General features: G+C 39.2%; 1 protein-coding gene across 2 annotated transcripts in view; it reads right to left on the minus strand.

The window, feature by feature from the left end:
* Nucleotides 1–1133: 1133 nt before the first annotated feature.
* Nucleotides 1134–19078, minus strand: part of GAP43 (growth associated protein 43) — a 102112-nt gene continuing 84167 nt past the window's right edge. For both annotated transcript variants that reach the window (XM_041768379.1, XM_041768405.1), the window contains exon 3: nucleotides 1134–1837. In XM_041768379.1, coding sequence (XP_041624313.1) covers nucleotides 1749–1837 — 89 coding nt within the window. In that variant the 3' untranslated portion in view covers nucleotides 1134–1748. The remainder of the gene's footprint in view (nucleotides 1838–19078) is intronic.

Raw genomic sequence — 19078 nt, forward strand, 5'->3', positions numbered from 1 at the left:
TCTATGTGTAGATGAGGACAGGAAGCTGATGGGAGTCCATTGGTCATACCTGTCTATGAGAAGATTTGGGGTCAGGGCAGAGTATTACTTGTTAGGAATTGCTCCAGGATTGATTTAGGAAATTTAGAGGGAAAAAGAACAGCATCAGACACTTCAAGATTTAGGAACATTGCTGTTTCTCATGGGAACTGCTTACCTTCTGATATAGAGTACTTAGGAAATGGGAACTAGAAGGAAATTTGAAAAGGATGGATGTGCTAAATGTACAATTTTCCCTTATATAGTATCATCATTGCAGGAGCAATGATTATATAAATCAAGAATCTGACACTTGCCTCACAGGAGGATAAATCCAATAAAAGTATTAACTTATTAAAGCTGAAAAAGATACAATGTACTCTGTCAATACTTGGATTAAAATAAATCATTTAAACAAAAGCCAGGAGGTTTCTAAGAGTTATGTATGTCTCTGTAATATTCAGCTTAGTAAAACCTAGAATAATCCTCCATTAGATACTTCTCCAGGATCATGAAAATACTCTAAGGTCATTTGAGCAAGTCTTAGGGCCTGTTATGGGTTGAATTATGCCCCACCTCCCCAAATGCATATGTGACCTTATGTGGAAATAGGGTCTTGACAGAGGTAATACAGTCAAGATGAGGTCATTAGGGTGAGGCCTAATTCAGTAAGAATGAGGTCCTTACAAAAAGGGGAAATTTGGACATAGAGATGCCCACAGTGATGTGAAGAGACACAGGGAGAAGATGGCCATTCATACATTGAGGAGAGAGGACTGAAAAAGATCCTTTCCTCCTCAGCCTCAAGAGGAACCCATCCTGCCAACACCTTGATTTTGGACTTCTGGTCTCCAAAACTGTGAGAAGTTTATGTTTGGTAAGCTACCCAGACTGTGCTTCTTTGTTATAGTGCCCCAGTAAATAAGTATAGTCCCCAGCAATCCAATCAAAGACCAAAGAGATTGGTCCTGACCAGAATCTTAGACTTCCTCCTTCTTTTCTTCATCAGGGTCATTGATGTCAGACTGGGAGGCCAGAAAGAAGATGAAATGTCAGACGTCAATATGTCAAACCAACTAATGAGAAGGTGGAACAGAAACACAAGAGTCCTGGAGTTTGCTTACTCTCATGATTTATTAATATTCAGATTGAAAAAGGAGCCTTAGAGCCGCAAGTTACGCTAATTGGCACATTTGCTTTATTTATTTATTTGTTTATTTATTTATTTTCAAAACAAACTGGGTTTTTGATTTTTTTCCTTTTTGTTCATTCCATCACATTAAAAGGAGGAAAAGAAAAATGGTTTTGAATTCACTCGATATTTTGGACTCCTCAGATGAACGGAACATTGCACACACACTTGGAACAGAGAGAGATAGAGAGGAAAGTGGACTCCCACAGGGCCACACGCACCAGATCAAAAAACTTGGATACAGTGCAAGAATTTCCCAAAATGATTGGATCATCATTACCAAAAACTCGCCATAACAACACCAAGAAACAAAAAATGTTTAAGCCACACTGTTTGACTTGGGATCTTTCCTGCTTTTTTTTTTTTTTTTAAATGTTTGCCACACAGAGAGAAAGAGGGCTAGTGGGTAGGAGAGGACAGACTCACGGATGTGAGCAGGACAGGAAGGGAACCTTCAGAGTGGAGTTGAGAAGAGGGTGGGGAGAGACAGGGTTCAGGAGAGGGGAGGGTGGGGACGTGGAAAGCCATTTCTTAAAGTTCAGGCATGTTCTTGGTCCGCCTCACGTTCTTCTCCTTTACCCTCATCCTGCCGGGCACTTTCCTTAGGTTTGGTTTCATCTACAGCTTCTGAGGAAGAAAACAAGGTGGGGAGAGGGGAGAGGGGTTAGTATTTTGTCTCATCTGTTCATATGATAATGCAATGCATTTCTCCTTTTCATACCGTTTCATAAGAGATTTAATATATAAAGAGATTTTGCTACCCCAGTGATACAATTTCCCAGTTCAGAAGATGTTACCTCCAGAAGGCTGTTCAGTGACACATATGCATGAGCTCAGGAACAAAGCTATGATATCAGGGGAAAGAATCGCTAAACAGAAATTACCATGGTCTTCAATCACTCAGCCTTGGAATTAGGGTATCCATACGTGGGCTCTTCAAATAAGGAATCGACAACAGTCTTGGATCTCTTTTCCAACAATGTCAAGCTAATTGTGACAGATAGTTTTGGTGGATCATAGAACACCCATTCCAACTGTCTCATTTCTTATTTGTGGTGTTATAAAGGCTGGAAAGTAAAATACTTGAATTTCCAGATCCCCTTGAAGCTAGGGTTGTCCATGTAGCACAGTGATGGCCAATTAGATAGAGAATTCCTTGGAGAGGATCCCAGAGGAGGTGTTTGCCCTTTATGCTATTCCTGATGCCTGAGACATCGAACAGTATCTGGTAGTGGAGCAGCTATCTTGTGACCATAAAGACAAAACCTATACACTAAGGATGGTGGGGCAGAAAGATGCGGGAAAAAACTGTCATTGAGTGACCTGTCATTCCTGCGCATCTTTTCCTCAGACTTTTTTTGAAATTATGAGACAAATAGCTAACCTCTAAACTAAACCATAGTAGTAGTTTTTAGTTTCTTTCAGTCAAGAAGATTCCAACTGAATATGTTAATCCATTAGGCTTAACAAGGAAGACTGCATCTTTTTAAAGTTTAATTTTTCCTCAGGAAGTCGGCAAATTTTCTAACTCTTCCTCCTGATTTGCTGATAGACTCATGCAATCGATTTCATGTTACAGACAGTTTACTAATATGCCAGCTTGTAGAAAGAGAATTCCTTTGCCCTGCAATCACCTGTGTTGATGACCTTAACTCCCCGTGTGGAGTGTCCCTCAGACTACCCTCACGCTCAATAATTTGCTAGAAGGACTCACAAGACTCAGTATATGGTCCTATTCATGGCTATAATTCACTACAGTGAAAGGATACAAAACAAAATTAGCAAAGGGAAAAGTTGCATGGGCTGAAGTTCGGAGGAAACCACACACAAGCTTCCAAGAGTCCTTTCCCCATGGAGTCATACAGGAAGGATGTGCTTAATTCCAGCACATCCACAGTTCGCAGCAGTGAATTGTGATATATATGAGATGTCGTCCACTAGGGAAGCTCACCTGGTCTTACAAATACATAGTTCTTATCAGAGGATGGTCATGTGGACACCCTCTACCTCGCATATACTGAATCCAGACTCCCAGAAGGAAAGCATAGGTCTACCATAAACCACATTATTTGCAAAAAGAGTTTAGGCACAGTAAAGACTCTTAGGGAATGGTGAGAACCCTCTCAAAATCCAAGTTGCTAGATGCCATCCAAGGATCAACTTCACAAGCAGCCTTTCTAAGAATTGAGAGATGTTGAGACTAGAGAAATCAGAGCCCTTTAGGAAACCATAAGAAGAGATCATATAAATGTATGTCTCTTTCAAATCATTCAGCTATATGTTTATATTCAGATTAAGCTCAACATCCACATCCAAAAAGACCACCATTGGAAATATATTTTTGGAATTCTTTCTTTGGAACAACCATCTAATAATATTCTTCTGAATCTTTCAGTAGAAGAAAATACTTATATCCTTGAAGATAGATTTGATGAGGCTGGTTTGGTTAATAAGGTAGCAGCTATGATGGATAATTTTAATGTTACAATGACTCCTTTTTTTAAAAAAAATTTATTTATTTATTTGAGAGAGAGAAACAGAGTGCAAGTTGGGGGAGGGGCAGAGGGTGACAAGCAGACTCCCACTGAATGGGGAGCCCTTCATGGGGCTCAGTCCCAGGACCTCGAGATCATGACCTGAGCCGAAATCAAGAGTCGGATGCTTAACCGACTGAGTCACCCAGACACCCCTACAATGACTCATTTTTGACCAAAGTTTTAAAGTCTGATTTATTTTGGGGATTTGTCATTGACCATAAATTACTTCCAAAACATAATTGTTGCACTAAGGCTGCCTACCATTACTCATAAAGGTATTTTAAGGCTATAACCTTCTAAGGTGACCATTATTAACTGTTGAAGAATTGGGTATACCAATCATATTTTCCAGGAAAATTTTTTTTTTTTTTTAAATTTTTTTTTAAATTTTTATTTATTTATGATAGTCACACAGAGAGAGAGATAGAGAGGCAGAGACACAGGCAGAGGGAGAAGCAGGCTCCATGCACCGGGAGCCCGACGTGGGATTCGATCCCAGGTCTCCAGGATCGCGACCCGGGCCAAAGGCAGGCGCCAAACCGCTGCGCCACCCAGGGATCCCCCAGGAAAATTTTTTGTATCAGAAGATTAACTCATTTCTGATCATTGTAATACTCTATGTACCAGCACTATTCCTCATGGATAATAGAACTTTAGTGCACTAATGAATCAGCTGATTTTCTGCTGAAAGAAAGCTTTCAGGTTTATTTCGGTGAGGTTCATTTATAACAATTTGGAATTATCTTAGAGAATTTATTTAGTTCTCTAGCCCTGCCCTAACCTCTGGATACCACAGGTATGCCCAAGGGGCTTTACTATCCTTATCACCTTGGGAACAATGTATTTAGTGTCCTCTTCAAATTGCAAAAGAAATAGTACATTGATTTAAAGTGGCCAGAAGTATAGAAAAGTTCAGTTCTAGGAGCAAGACAAGACTTTAAGCCTTTCTTTCTGAAATAAAAACCTATCTATGAGGTAGTTTTGAGGGAGATTAGGGAACTTGAGAGAAAAGGAAGAAGCAGGATAGGGAAGATGAAGAGAACTGTCTGGTTATGGAATAAGGGAACGACATTCCAAAAGGGAAAACAAAAGAATAAAGATTCAAGAAATTCTAAAAAGCAGAAACATTTTCTATCTTCTGTTGGAGTGAAATCAGGTTAAATCCTCCCAAATTTCTGTACTTTCTCTTGTCACCCTTTGCCTGGGCCTGGGACAAGGGGTGAAACTTGCACACATTTGTTTATTGTGACAGAAAGTGCTGCTGTTTACTTCCTGTTTTTAACAGCTTCAATATCTACATATCTATTCTTTCCTTTAAAAGCTTTAAAGTATTTGAAATATAATTATTTGTTCATTTACTTGCCCAGTAGGTTGTTTTGGAACATCTGCAATGTGTCAGACATTCTTCTAGATATTGAGAAAAGGTGAAAAAAACAGCAAATATTCTTGCTCTCACTTAAGCCTTTCAACAATATACGTTTAACAGACAATGAGACCCATAATCATAGAATGTTAGCAGGAAGAGGGGTTTCAAAGAACATCTAGTCACTAGATATAACTCTTCAAGGGTAAAAACAATACCATTTTGCCCAACTTTGAACTCCCCTGTGTCTAGCATGGAACCTCATGCAGAAAGGGCCTTCAATAAACATTTGCTGAATAAAAGAATGAATGGACATCCTCACTTTATACATGAGGAAACAGAAGTCCAGGTATTTCTCTAAATCATATGGTTTCTAATGACCTCGCCAGGACTAAAACCTAGAAGTTCTATTAATCTTGGCCAAATTTGACAAGAGAAAGTCAAGATCAAATTACTTTTTTTTTCAATTAAGCATTATAAATAAGTAGCTAGGGTCCAGAGGCTTTTAATGACCTATAAAACCTCTGAGATTAAAAACAAATCATTGGCTCCAAAATTTAAAATAAAAACCATAAAATTAAAACTGATGAAACTCAATTAGTTGACTACAAAAGGAAATATGTCAGTCAGTTAGTTGAAACTCTTAACTGAATATATCAATTATATATACATTATATTTTATATGAGATGAAAGGAGTTTTTAAAAATTTTATTTACCTGATGATACTGAATAACGAAAAAAGGAGTCATCTTTGTGTTAGAAGAAGGACAACTAGTCATTAGAAATAAAATGTCAAGTCAGTGGATTCAGTGAAATTTTTATAGGCCACCAGGAAATTATAGGGAGAAAAAATACGGAGGAAGGAAATAATCGAAAGTAAGAGTCTTCTAAAACCAGAAAAAGCCTAAATGCAAATGAAGGAAACAGTAATCGGATGTGGAGCACATACCTGCTCTGGCTAGATTCACTTTGATGGAGACTGTATATGAGTTTGTGAAAGGTTTTAACCTCAAAGGAGAAGTTATTGGAAACAGAATCCGAGTTATGTATAAATCCATTGAGCCTGAATGCCAGAGAGAACTGCATATTGTGAACTTACTCCTTCACCCTTCAATGCCAACTCTAGAAAAGTCATTGTAGTTAATAAATATATTGACCATATACTTGTATATGTACAGTTTCTTACCTGTTCTATTCAGCAACCTCATTGCCTCGAAAGAACCACAAATTATGACTTTCCTGACCCGTTGTATAAAGAGTTTAGCTGTAGCTAACATAGTTGAGCCCTTACTTTATGTTCACTCATTGCAGTTCTACATGTACTTGTGTCATATTTTTGAACCATTGCAGCTCTTTAATCATCCCATTTTACAGCTAGGAAAGCTGAGGCACAGTGAGATGAAGTAACTTACCTAAGACTATACCGTTTGTAAAAATGGCAGCAGTAAATTTCAACCTAGGATGGAGACATCAAGGCAGCTTCTATTTTAGATTGCTCCCCCTGCCCTTATCTTTGCCCAAGAAGAATGAGTGGGCTCATCGTGGGAACTAGAGCAGGGCGGGGGGGGGGGGGGGTGTCCACAGGTACCTACACCTGCAGCCTACAAAGTCCAAAAACTGGCCTTAATAAAAGCAGCTCGGAATGGAGGGAAGAATCTTGATCAGTCTTGAACAATATGAAATCTGGTCTTGGCACTCTCTGCCACTAATTACATAATTGTAAATGCTAGAGATGAGTTAATATGTAATCTTTAGTATTTTGTGCAAAAACTTTGATCACCATGGTGAGTGTCAGAGATAGATGAATGGCTGAGGCCAGCTGGTCACTCCAATTATCATGATCCAATTAGGGTAAATAATCACATTCCCCATCTAGAGGATCAACCTCCCTCTGAGACAGTTATTGCTTAAGAAGAGGCTGTGGAAGCTAAAGATTGAATGGAATTTTTAGTACTCAGTGACACAGAACAAGTGGAAGTAAATGGGCCTGGAGCTAGCAAACAAGGAGAGCTTGGAGTTGCTCATGTGATTGCTGAAACCCAGCAAGTGAAAGGGTAGAAAATGCTATTTCTCTTGCAGGTTATATCTGAAGAGCATTTCTGCTCATGTTAAACATGGAAACCTAACATTATGGTTAAGACGTCATAGGAAAAGAAAGATTGAAGGAATCCCAGGATATATATATTTCAGGTGACCAGTGAAGCTCTTCTCATTGACAGACATTACTATTCGCTATCTAGCAATGGCTTCTCCCCCAAAACCAGTCTTCACCAAGGGAAATCGACCCCTAAATCCAGGTTTATTATGAAGCAGAATGTGTCCTCTAAAACAAACAAAAATGTACCCCCAAACCAAAAACTAATGATGCATTTTAACAGTCTGGTCTAAAGGGAGAAAAAAGTTCTTTAAAAAAAAAAAAAGACCATAAAGGACTCAAGAGACTTCATGACTGCAGAATTTAGATCCAATCAGGCAGAAATTAAAAAAAAAAAAAAAGATATTGGGTAGTTTTTTTATACTTATTGATATTAAATATACGAAATATTTAAATTCTCAAAACCAATAGGTAGTCAATTTAAACAGACGATGTTACCATCTGGTAAAGAACTATAACCTTCTCTGGCATTGGTATTTTAGCCTTGACAAAAACATTACTTCTTTCAGATTCAAAGACCTCTTAGAAATGACCATGTTGGGATCCCTGGGTGGCTCAAGGGTTTAGCCCCTGCCTTTGGCCCAGGGTGCGATCCTGGAGTCCTGGGATCGAGTCCCACATTGGGCTCCCAGCATGGAGCCTGCTTCTCCCTCCTCCTGTGTCTCTGCCTCTCTCTCTCTCTCTCTCTCTCTCTCTCTCTCTCTCTGTCTATCATGAATAAATAAACACATAAATCTTAAAAAAAAAAAAAAAAAAGAAAAGAAAAGAAACGACCATGTTCTTGGGGGTCTCCATGAATTTTACCATTTCTGTGTTAACTTAAGAAGAAAGTTAACATCACAGACAGTAAGTCATGTATTCTCGAAGGCACTAGAGTTGAAAACACTAAAAAAGGGAAGAAAGAATGTGTTCCCTCATTCATTTATTTATTCAGTAGAAGGTCCTGAGCCTCAATATGTACCACACTCCACTCAACATATTGCAAATACAGCAGCAGGGCTAGAGCAATGAAAAGACCAAGTAAGAATCTTTACCTTCCTGGAACTGGTGTGCTAGTAATCACTAGCACATTTATACGGCAGCATTGCTGTCATGTGTATTGTTTGTTGGAGAAGGACCACTCCAAGTGGTCGTAGCTAGACAAGAACTCAGCCCCAAAGGGCATAATTTCTCCTGGATTTGAAAAGTTGAGTATCTTTAATAAAGCCACAGAAGTTTCAAAATATGGAAAACCCTAGTAGTTTTCACATTCTCGATACATAATCACCATTCCTAAGAAAGATCGAGGCCACATTAGAACAGCAAGAAAGGGGTGCCTGGGTGGCTCAGTCAGTTTAGCATCTGCCTTCAGCTCAGGTCATGATCTCAGGGTCCTCCCGGAATTGAACCTTGGGTCCAGGGTCCCTGCTCAGTGGGGAGCCTGCTTCTCCCTCTCCTTTTGTGCTCTTTCTCTCTCAAGTAAATAAATAAATATCTTTTTAAAAAACAGCAGGAAAGCTAGAAGTCCTTTCTGTATGCACTTGGAACAGTGTGGTGGTAGCCTTAAAAGAGTAAGGGGACCCAGGTGGGTGATCAGTGGTCCTTAAAAGATGTATGCCAAACTGGCTTTCTGATCTTTATTGAAACGGAGTCTGGAAGCAGCTCTTGGTTTTATGCATCTCATTCACTTCCTCGAAAGGGTGAAAATAGCACGTCTGCGTGTTCGGTCGGTGAGCAAATACCAGCAGCATATGCAGCGGCGGCTGCTCCAGTGCTCAGTAGGGCAGCCGGGCTGCAGTGCTGCTGGAGGGATGGCGGTGTTCCCAGCTGCCATCGCCTACCCTGGGCTCTAATCGCCCTGTTTACTGGCTCTGCTCCAGGGCCCTCCACAGCCCTACATTACTGAAATTAGGTTGAGTGGATTTCCGAGTAAAACATTATCTCTTGGGACCTGCCCAGCTCTCCCCAGCCTTGTCAACATTGATTAAATAGAAGCTGCTATCATCCTGGGGCCATGCCCACAATTACTCTACCAATCACACTGGGCTGGGGTGTTTGCTTTCTCTTTTTATTTTTCACTTTTCTTGAATATTAAACATGATCATCTCAAAGGCTCAAACGAAAAGAATAATAAAAAAACCCATTCTGTAGCTAACTCCTATACATTCCTTTGTCATATACGTGGTCTTCCGCTTGAGCTGTAGACCAGGTTTCAATCTGGAGCCTGGATCACGTTTTTGTTATGTTTTTTTAAAAAGATTATTTATTTATTTATTTATTTATTTATTTATTTATTTATTCATTCATTCATTCATGAGAGACACAGAGAGAGAGAGGCAGGGACATAGGCAGAGGGAGAAGCAGGCTCCACGCAGGGAGCCCCTTGTGGGACTCGATCCCAGGTCTCCAGGATCAGGCCCTGGGCTGAAGGAGGCGCTAAACCGCTGAGCTACCCGGGCTGCCCTGGATCATGGCTTTTGATGTCCCTGGGATCCACATTTCGAACCCCCTTTTTAAAACTATGTTTTACATTTTAAATTCCTTTCAGAGCACCGAGTCAGTATATACCATTCTGATGTCAGCAGAATGATGCAGATATCGCCTATGCCTCCACCTCTTGCTTTCTGAGCCTTTGAAAGAGAGGATAATCCTATTGCTTATAACACTATTTACTTGAGAATTTAGAAGACTAACAAAAATTTAACTGAGGAGAAAACTCAAAGGCAGTATGGTGGGGGTGTCCCAGTGATATCTGAAACACACACATATGTTTACTTCTCTTAAAAGTTTAGGCCTAGGACCAAGCTGATTTGTATTCCAACTTTGACTTTGCCACCAATTAGTCATATGATCTCGGAGAAGTTACTTTCCTTTGTTTGCCTCAATTTCCTAATTTACAAAAAAATATGAATGATGATCGCCCCACCCTATTGCACGTTGTTTGGAAGCTGAAAGAAGGCATTTGAAAGGACTTTATAAAATTTAAAATGTAGAATTATTGAGACTTTAATCCGACCTGTAAATGAGATTTGTGTAAAAAAAAACACCAATCAAGTTTAACATTGTCATCCCAGGAGAAACAAAACAAAACAAAACAATTTCCCAAAGGGATAAAAAACTTCTTTCTCATATAAATGATCAAGAGGACTTCTCCCCTAGAACGTGCCTGTAGTCTCTGATCAGAAAATAAGGATACAAGCGATTTATTAATTAAATAACTATTCAGTTATAGAGGTTGGGAAAGAATCTAAGATCTCTAACAGTGAGAACAAAAGTTGGTGTTTTTTTGGTCTCCTTCCCCCTCCTTCCTTCCCTTCCTTCCTTCCTTCCTTCCTTCCTTCCTTCCTTCCTTCCTTCCTTCCTTCCTCCCTTCCTTCCTTCTTTCCTGAAGATTTTTGTTCTGGAAAAATTAAGACAAAAGTCAAAGAATGTACAAGTTGACTGGCCTTGAAAACTTCTTAAACATTCTCTATACAGAATGTCTGCCAAACCATCAAAAACTAGTGTTCTACCTTCCTCCACTAGAAACATGCAGGAAGATGTTTTAGAAATGACAATTTATGTGGCTCTCGTTGTTGGCCTAAATCATTTTTGGGACAAGATGGAATAAATACATAAAATTAAACAGTATTCTCATTATTTCTTACTGTTCTCACAATGCCTAAGTTCAACTTTTAGAGGTTAAAAATCAAAACAAAAATTGGGAGGATTTTCACTCTAGCATATTGATCAAGGGGCTCCACCCCTTCATCTTACTCTCTGCCAAGCTGGCAGTTGAACTGAAGATCCAGTGAGACACTGTTTCCTGTTAGTTAGCGGGGGACGGGGAGTGACACAAGCCCTGATGGCTCCCATGACATAGGACTATTGTTTAATAGTCCAAAATTCCATCTGATAGGAGTTCAGCTCTCCATCGCCCCTTTTCACTTCCCAGTATCCCAAGTGAGGAGAATCCTAGCTGGGAGAAAGGCTTCGTTGCAAGTCTCCAGCCTTTACAAACTCCATCGTCATAGAGGCCAGGCAGGCAGATAACATTAATCTGGAAAATCTGGCCACAGGTAAAATCAGTGGTAGGGTCAAAAGGCATTCAAAAATTTAAAAACAGGGCAGCCCGGGTGGCTCAGTGGTTTAGTGCCTGCCTTCAGCCCAGGGCGTGATCCTGGATCCAGGATCGAGTCCCACATTGGGCTCCCTGCATGGAGCCTGCTTCTCCCTCTGCCTGTGTCTCTGCCTCTCTGTGTCTCTCATGAATAAATAAATAAAATCCTTAAAAAAAAAAAAAAGGAATACACTCAATATGAGAAATACAGAAACTAGATTAAATTTTTTTTTAAAAAAACACTCTCACTGGAAAAATAAAAGAAGGCAGGCTGGTATCTGGAGTAAGACTTTTTAATTGTAACAAGAAGATACATTTGCGGACCCTGATTTCAAAACGAAAGAGGTTCCCTTTCATCAAAATAACAGTCATATTTGTCTTCAAGAACCAGCTTCAAATCAGGAGTCCTGAATAATAATGCCTCTTCTATTCTGCTAATTTTAAATCAGAGATCTTCGACTTACAATGGGCTATGTCCCCAAAACCACATTGTAATTTTATTTTTTTAAGATTGCATTTATTTATTCATGAGAGAGACAGAGACATAGGCAGAGGGAGAAGCAGACTCCCTGCAAGGAGCTGGATGCGGGACTCGATCCTGAACCCCGGTATCACACCCTGAGCCAAAGGCAGACGCTCAACCACTGAGCCACCCAGGCGTCCCCATACTGTAATTTGAAAGTATCAAAAGTCAGGGGCTCTTGGGTGGCTCAGTTGGTTAAGCGGTCAGCTCTTGATTTTGGCACAGGTCATGATCTCCGGGTCCTGGGATCAAGCCCTGTGCGGGGCTCTGTGCTCAGCAGGGGGTTTGCTTGAGAATTCTCTCCCTCTCCTTCTGCGCCTTCCCTGGCTCGCACAGGCTTGTGCTCTCACTCTCTCTCTTTTATAAATAAATCTTAAAAAAAGAAAGTATCAAAAATTAAAAATGCATTTAATACACCTAACTTACCAAATACCATAATTTAGCCTTGCCTGTCTAAAACATGCTCAGAACACTTACATCAGCCTACAGCTGGGCAAAATCACCTAACACAAAGCCTACTTTTTAATAAGGTGTCGGATATCTCATGTAATTTATTGAATGCTGTAGTGAAAGTGAAAAATAGAATGGCTGTATGGGTGCAAAGTGGTGGTAAGTCTATCAGTTGTTAACCCTTGTGATCCCTTGGCTGACTGGGAGCTTCAGCCACTGCCCAGCTTCCCGAGAGGATCCGTACCACATAGGGCTAGTCTGAGGAAAGATCAAACTTCAAAGTACAGCTTCTACTGAATGTGTATCGCTTTCACACCATTATAAAGTCAAAAAAATCGTAAGCCAAATCATCGTAAGTCGGGGACCATCTGTATTCATACTTCAAGACTTTTTTAGTGAATGAAGTAAAAAAAAACATAAGGAATGCCTATTTCAGATTTTATCAATGGCCTACCAAAGCAGAAAGAGGTGGCAAAAAAAATTAAGTCACAATATTATCTCTCCCTTTGCTTGCCATTCAAGTTTTTACTACATTTCTACATCCCTACTTAGGCCCAGATGTCCTGTGCTCCTTGTCACAGATACTGTTGGTGCCCTCTCAGATCCTCTCTACCATCTTCCAGCTGCTAGAGGTGTTGGCTGCCAATGGCCCACTCTTGCACCTTGAGTGGAGGTATGAACTGTGAATCAACCCAACCAAAGGTGATGACCCGTTTGCCCCTAATGACTTTAGTGTTCTTGTTTTTTTGGGCAAAACAGTCTGTCTGTGGTACAGTTGGTACTTCAGAGTTCTCTGTGGCATCAGGCTGAGACTTCACTTTTCCTGCACCCACATCCTTGTCTTCTTCTCCTAGTCCATCTTCTTTCTCACTCCCTTACAGATTTCCACCAATAAAGCATCCACACAAGAGTCCCATCTCAAGCTCAAGTTTTAGAGAATGGGACCAGATTTATTCCTTTAGCCAAAAATTAAGTGCTGGAGTTGGGAGACGGGCCAATTACCTCAGTCAATGTGCATAGCAAGTCTTCAAGGTTTGAATCATTCTGGTTTGCTGCTTAATTTTCCTTCATGACACAGCTCAAATGTTGTTTCCACACCTCCAAGGCTATCCTAGGCATAATTAGTCAGTTCCTACTCTTTATTTATATGGAAATTATATCCTTTGCATTATACATCAGTTTGTGGTATACTTTTGAGTCTTGACTGTGAATAACTTTCCAAAGGAAAAGGATACATTTGCTAGAATTTAAACTTCACAAAGGCAGAGATTTTTTCCCCCCCGTTGGTCTACCTTTTAATTAAAACCATGCTCTGACAGTTATAAACAAAGTAAGTAATAAAGCACTTCCCCCCATTAGGAAAGACCACTCCCACCAGTCTTGTTATGCCACTGTTTTTAGGTTTCACATCCAGGCTAATTTCTCAAGAAAGACATCCATGATCCTTTAGACCAAGTCTTCTGTTATGATCCTCAGGCAGAGATTTTTTTTTTTTAATTTACTTTGTTCACTAATAAATCCCAAATGCCTAGAAAAGGATCTGGGAAAACACACACACACACACACACACACACACACACACGCACACACACACACACGTTTTCTAGTGAATCAATTCATGTATATTAACCCCAACTCTAAGTATCATGCTTATCACAAGATAAGCATTTAATATTTATAGAGGAAAGAATATATGGAAAAAAGAGAAAAATCCCAAGAATGCTTTGTGACATGTAGATAAAACCTGAATTGCCTCAAGCAGAAAAAGTGTGGACCTGTAAAGTTTAAATAGCAGGGGTTTGTCTGAATTTCAAAAGGTTGCATTACAGAAAGGAACCTCCACATTATCCTGGCTCATGGCCATGGAAAGCATTATGCCATCCTCCTTCTCTTTTCTTTTGTTTTCTTTTTTAAAATTAACTTTATGTCTATCTTCTAATTTTATAACAAACTACTGAGATAAAAAAAAACCCAAATGTAAAAAATAGATATGTACTAAAAGCATAACTATTTTTAGATGACAGAGTAGCGAATAAGAAAGTTGGTTCTAGAAACAGACTATCTGCATTTAAAGTCTATCTCTGACACTTACCATGACTTTGAGTGAGCAACTTAACCTCTTATTGTCTCATTTTCCTTACCTGTAACTGACGGTAGTATTGTTACCCACCTTATGGTGTTGTTCTAAGATTTAAGTGTGTTAATTATTCAAGGTATTTAAGACCTATTTCAGTAAGTGCTCAATAAGTGTCACCTATTATTACCAGTGACTGAACAGGAACTAACAATGGCTTAATGTTTACTAGGTGTCAAGCAGTGTATTGAGGGGTTTCACATATGGGTATTTAATATGCATCTTCCTTGGCTTTTCTATTTCCTCATCAGTGGAAATAATATTAATATCTATCTCATAGATTTGTGATAAGCAAATGAGACTGTCACTATCTTGTTTACCTATGTGCCTAAGAAATGTGTGTTAACATCTCCCTCTCTCCACTAATTCAAGCTAATATCAATCTTAGTGCACAGTTCCAGTTTTTTTTTCAAATAGTTTAAGAAAGGGAGATAAAAATCTGTGACTTAACAAAGCTTTTTGCTTGTAGAGTGGAAAAAATCATTCTTTGAAAAAAGGCTTTGAAGTCAAGGGCCAGAGTCCAGAAATGATTAAAACAGTGAAGATGACAACTGACCAAACTGGAAGGGAATGATTCTATGATGTATGATGCAAGAATCAAGGCTGCTAAACAGTGATGTTTCAAAGGCAGAACTTCTCTGCTTATTGCCTCTGCTTAAGAACAGAACAGTCTCCTTTATTTCATACCCAAAGAATAGCAGCTGATTTCAAAAGGAAATAACCGTATCTTTGGCTTTAGCTCCATTTGATTCCACAAATTTTGTAGCAAAAATTGACCACATTGAATGAACAAGAACTAGGTCATGCCCATCCCCAGATATATTGTAAATCCTGCATCCAGTAGGCAACTTACAGAGGGCATGGCAATTCTCCAGGCACAAGACATCACATCCAAGTTTAAGAAAAAATTTCCTTATTTCATAATAATCACTGAGTCTGAGACTTGAAAGAGACCTAAGACTTCTTGTCTTTAACCTTAAGGAAAACGATTGGATACAGTGAGATTTTTTAACTTCATTATGAGAAAGTTTTTTTTTTTTTTTAAATTTCCAGGAAGCTTTGTTGTCCTCTGGGGACAGGGCATATGTTGGGGGAGAAGTCCTTGGGGCTGTGTAGAGACTGCTCTGATGGGTTTTTCTTCCTACCTATGCATAACACTCTAATGTCTGGACCTTCTAAAGCAAGGAATTACAGCAGACTTTGAAGGACAGAGTAAAGAAGGAGTAGGAAGGACTGTTTTCTTTTAAAAATTCTAGGTAAGAAAACATGATACTTTTTGGAATCTTGTTAAAATATGGTTAAGTTAGCATTCTCCCCACCAAGGCTTATCTATAATTTCTCCTGCAGCACTTTGGAGGAAGTTAGTATTTTTTAAAAATCAGACCCTCAAGTTTTGATATTAATTATTTAGGTCCCTACTTAGGAGATGGGAAAAATTGAATAGGATTATCATTTATCATAAATCAGACTCATTTTTCATTGAGTCTATGTCTCAGCTTTTCTTTCCCACAGTTTTTCACTTTCCTTGAAACAGGCTGCTTAGGCACTGTACCAGCCTTTTCAAGTTTGTTTTTCCTTAGGTATTTCTATTATAGTCACCATAAATCTCATCTAGTGATCAGTTATGCAAGTATAGTAATTTGTATCTGCCAGACCTTAAGAAATTTAATGAACAATCTTCCGAGTTATACTGGTTTTCATTTAAAAATTCAACTAAGCAAAAAAAAAAAAAATTCAACTAATCAGAGGTGCTTGGCTGTCTCAGTCAGAAGAGCATGCAACTCTTGATCTCAGGGCTGTGAATTTGTGCCCCACATTGGGTGTAGAGACTACATAAACAAATAAAATTGAAAAATAAAAATAAAAATTCAACTAATCATTTGTAATGTTTTAACATAGAGCGAGTTAATATGCCTATTACAAAGACTGTATTTTCAACATTTGTCTTTAAGGGAGAAGCAGGCTCCATGCTCCGGGAGCCTGACGTGGGATTCGATCCCAGGTCTCCAGGATCGCGCCCTGGGCCAAAGGCAGGCGCCAATCCGCTGCACCACCCAGGGATCCCCAACATTTGTCTTTAAAAGCAAAAACGGATCCTAGGTTGTCAAGTCTCATGATCTGATTTTTGATTAAATGATTTGGTTATCTGACTCCAGGGTTAAAATATAGAAGCCCAAACTAGACATGATTGTAACTCTGTCAGAGTCACTCCAATAAAGACTATAGCTGCATAAAAATTTTTCCTACTTGTGAACATCTATTGCTTAGGTAACATTTAGATTTTTAAACGAAAGCATTACATTTATGAGTCACATTCAGCTTGTGCCTTGCTGTGATTCTATGATGTGTTTGGGTGGTACTTGAGATTAGCCAGACCGTTATTTAACTTTGTTGCCTACTTTTTCCCTTATGGCTGTATCTATATAGTACAAAAGAAAACTAAAGATGTGGTAGTTGCTAATTTTATCAATGCAAGTGGAGAAACCACATAATTCAGGACAAAAATACAAAATCTATATATATTTTCATTGAGTTGGCTTGTAACTGTATGTAAAATTACAGAATAGTGGAAGCTGAAGGAGGTCTTAGAGATGATCTGATCTCAGTCCCTCATTCCCTCTGACAGAAACTGAGGATGGAGGGTCTCTGCGACTTGCCCAAAGTCACATAGTTAGTTAGAATTCAGATCTCCCCATAATACCATAATACCTCTCACAGCCTTGGGGATGAGTGGATTCCATTGCTCGATTTGGACTTGCGTCTCTCTCCCGTCGTTCTAAACACACTGCACAAATCTATTTTCCTGCCCTTCCCCTCAACCTCATTCCTTACCCACTTCCCTCTTTCTCTCCCACCCCCCTTCTCTACTGTCTCCTTCCATTCCTTCTCTTTGTGAAATGAGAGGTAAACTCAGTATAAGTCTGCTTTAAGTGGTTCCAGAAGTACATTTAGATACTCTAGATGTTTTCAGAACCAGGACTAAGGATTATTGCTGTATCAAATTTCAATATGTTGTGTACAGACTGTGAGGGGTTGCACATAGGGGTCCCTCTATGCAGAGAAGAAAAATATGGGGACGTCTAAAATTAGTAACTTGGGCTGAAACGTTACCATCAACTATGGTAGGTTTCATAAACTAAATGACTAAAGAGCTACCAGATAATGAAAGTCCAGAACTGCTAAAATTATTACAAAAGCTGTCATATCTAGGAATCTGTGAAAGACCATTACTGTGTCCTGAAGAAGAGGAAATGAAGATGCATCTCATCCCCTCACCTACCACCCCCTTCACTTCCTGATGGAAGCAGAGTGTTAAAAAACCAACTGAGAAGGTTTAACTCAATTGTGAAATTAATTTTAAAAATATTATTGTAATAAGAAAGGCCTATAAAAGTTGTTTGTGTTATATGCATGCACGTGGGTAAATAAATGCAATCCCCATCTCTTACTGGGACAATTCATTTTGCACTCATTGTGTGTTTTGGCTTCCTGGGGCCTGTCAAATTATGGCACTGCCTTTGAGTGAAAAATTGCTTTAAAAATCGATAGCACTCACTGGAACACAACCAGAACTATATTGAAAAAGTAATATTTGTATTTGTACCGATTTTTCTCTCTTTAGTCAAAGAGGAGAAAGTTCTTTACTTTGTGGCAAAGAATGTAATAGCTTTGGCTATTCGAGGATATTGGGACAACAAGCAGTTAAAGAATAAAAAGATTCACAGTGAGTCTTGGCTTGCCTGGGATAGATACACAATCGTATATGTTCCGCCTGCCATATAATACTCCCATTTGAAAGATATTCTCCCTGAAGGCTTTCTCTCTTTTCTCCACTTGGTGTTTTTCTCGAAGAAAGCCATTTTCCAAGGCACACCTCATGTCTAAAATCTGCCTTCTACTCTCTTCCTTCTTTCAAAATGCTGTTTATGTGAAAGTACCCAGACTACATGCATATAGAAATCGTAGAGTAGAAGGGGGCTTTGGAAACCCTCCAGTAGTGCCCCACCTTAGATACAAGAATCCCCTAGAACACTCCTAGCAGATGGACAGACTCTGATTCAATGGGCCATTCTAACTTTAACAGTGACTTATTCCTGATATTCAGCTAAAATCTACCTCCCATAAGCTTTCATAGAGCTCTTTCTTCTAGAATAACATGGAGCAAAATATATCCTAAATATATAGATTTTTTTGTACCAGACAGTCAAAAAATGCAACGATAATAGCTTCTTTGTTCAAGTTTATAAAATTGTTCTTTCCCTCTTTGCATGAAAAGCTAAGTTGTAGTTAGGTTATAATTTCTTCACATCAATCTTTTATGTCTCTATAAGTGGACTTTACCATTTTTCTGATAGTACTCTCCTCAAATTCACCAAGAAAATTATTTTGTAAGTCATAAGGTCTTTTGTCATTAACCATTGTTCTTTTTTTTTTTTTAGAAAAATATTTTATTTACTTATTCATGAAAGACACAGAAAGAGAGAGGCAAAGACATAAGCAGAGGGAGAAGCAGGTTCCATGCAGGGAGCCCAATGTGGGATTCGACCCCGGGACTCCAGGATCACGCCCTGAGCCAAAGGCAGATGCTCAACGCTGAGCCACCCAGGTGTCCCCTAACTGTTGTTCT

Source organism: Vulpes lagopus, chromosome 1 (assembly GCF_018345385.1).
Source record: "Vulpes lagopus strain Blue_001 chromosome 1, ASM1834538v1, whole genome shotgun sequence".
Classification (NCBI taxonomy): domain Eukaryota; kingdom Metazoa; phylum Chordata; class Mammalia; order Carnivora; family Canidae; genus Vulpes; species Vulpes lagopus.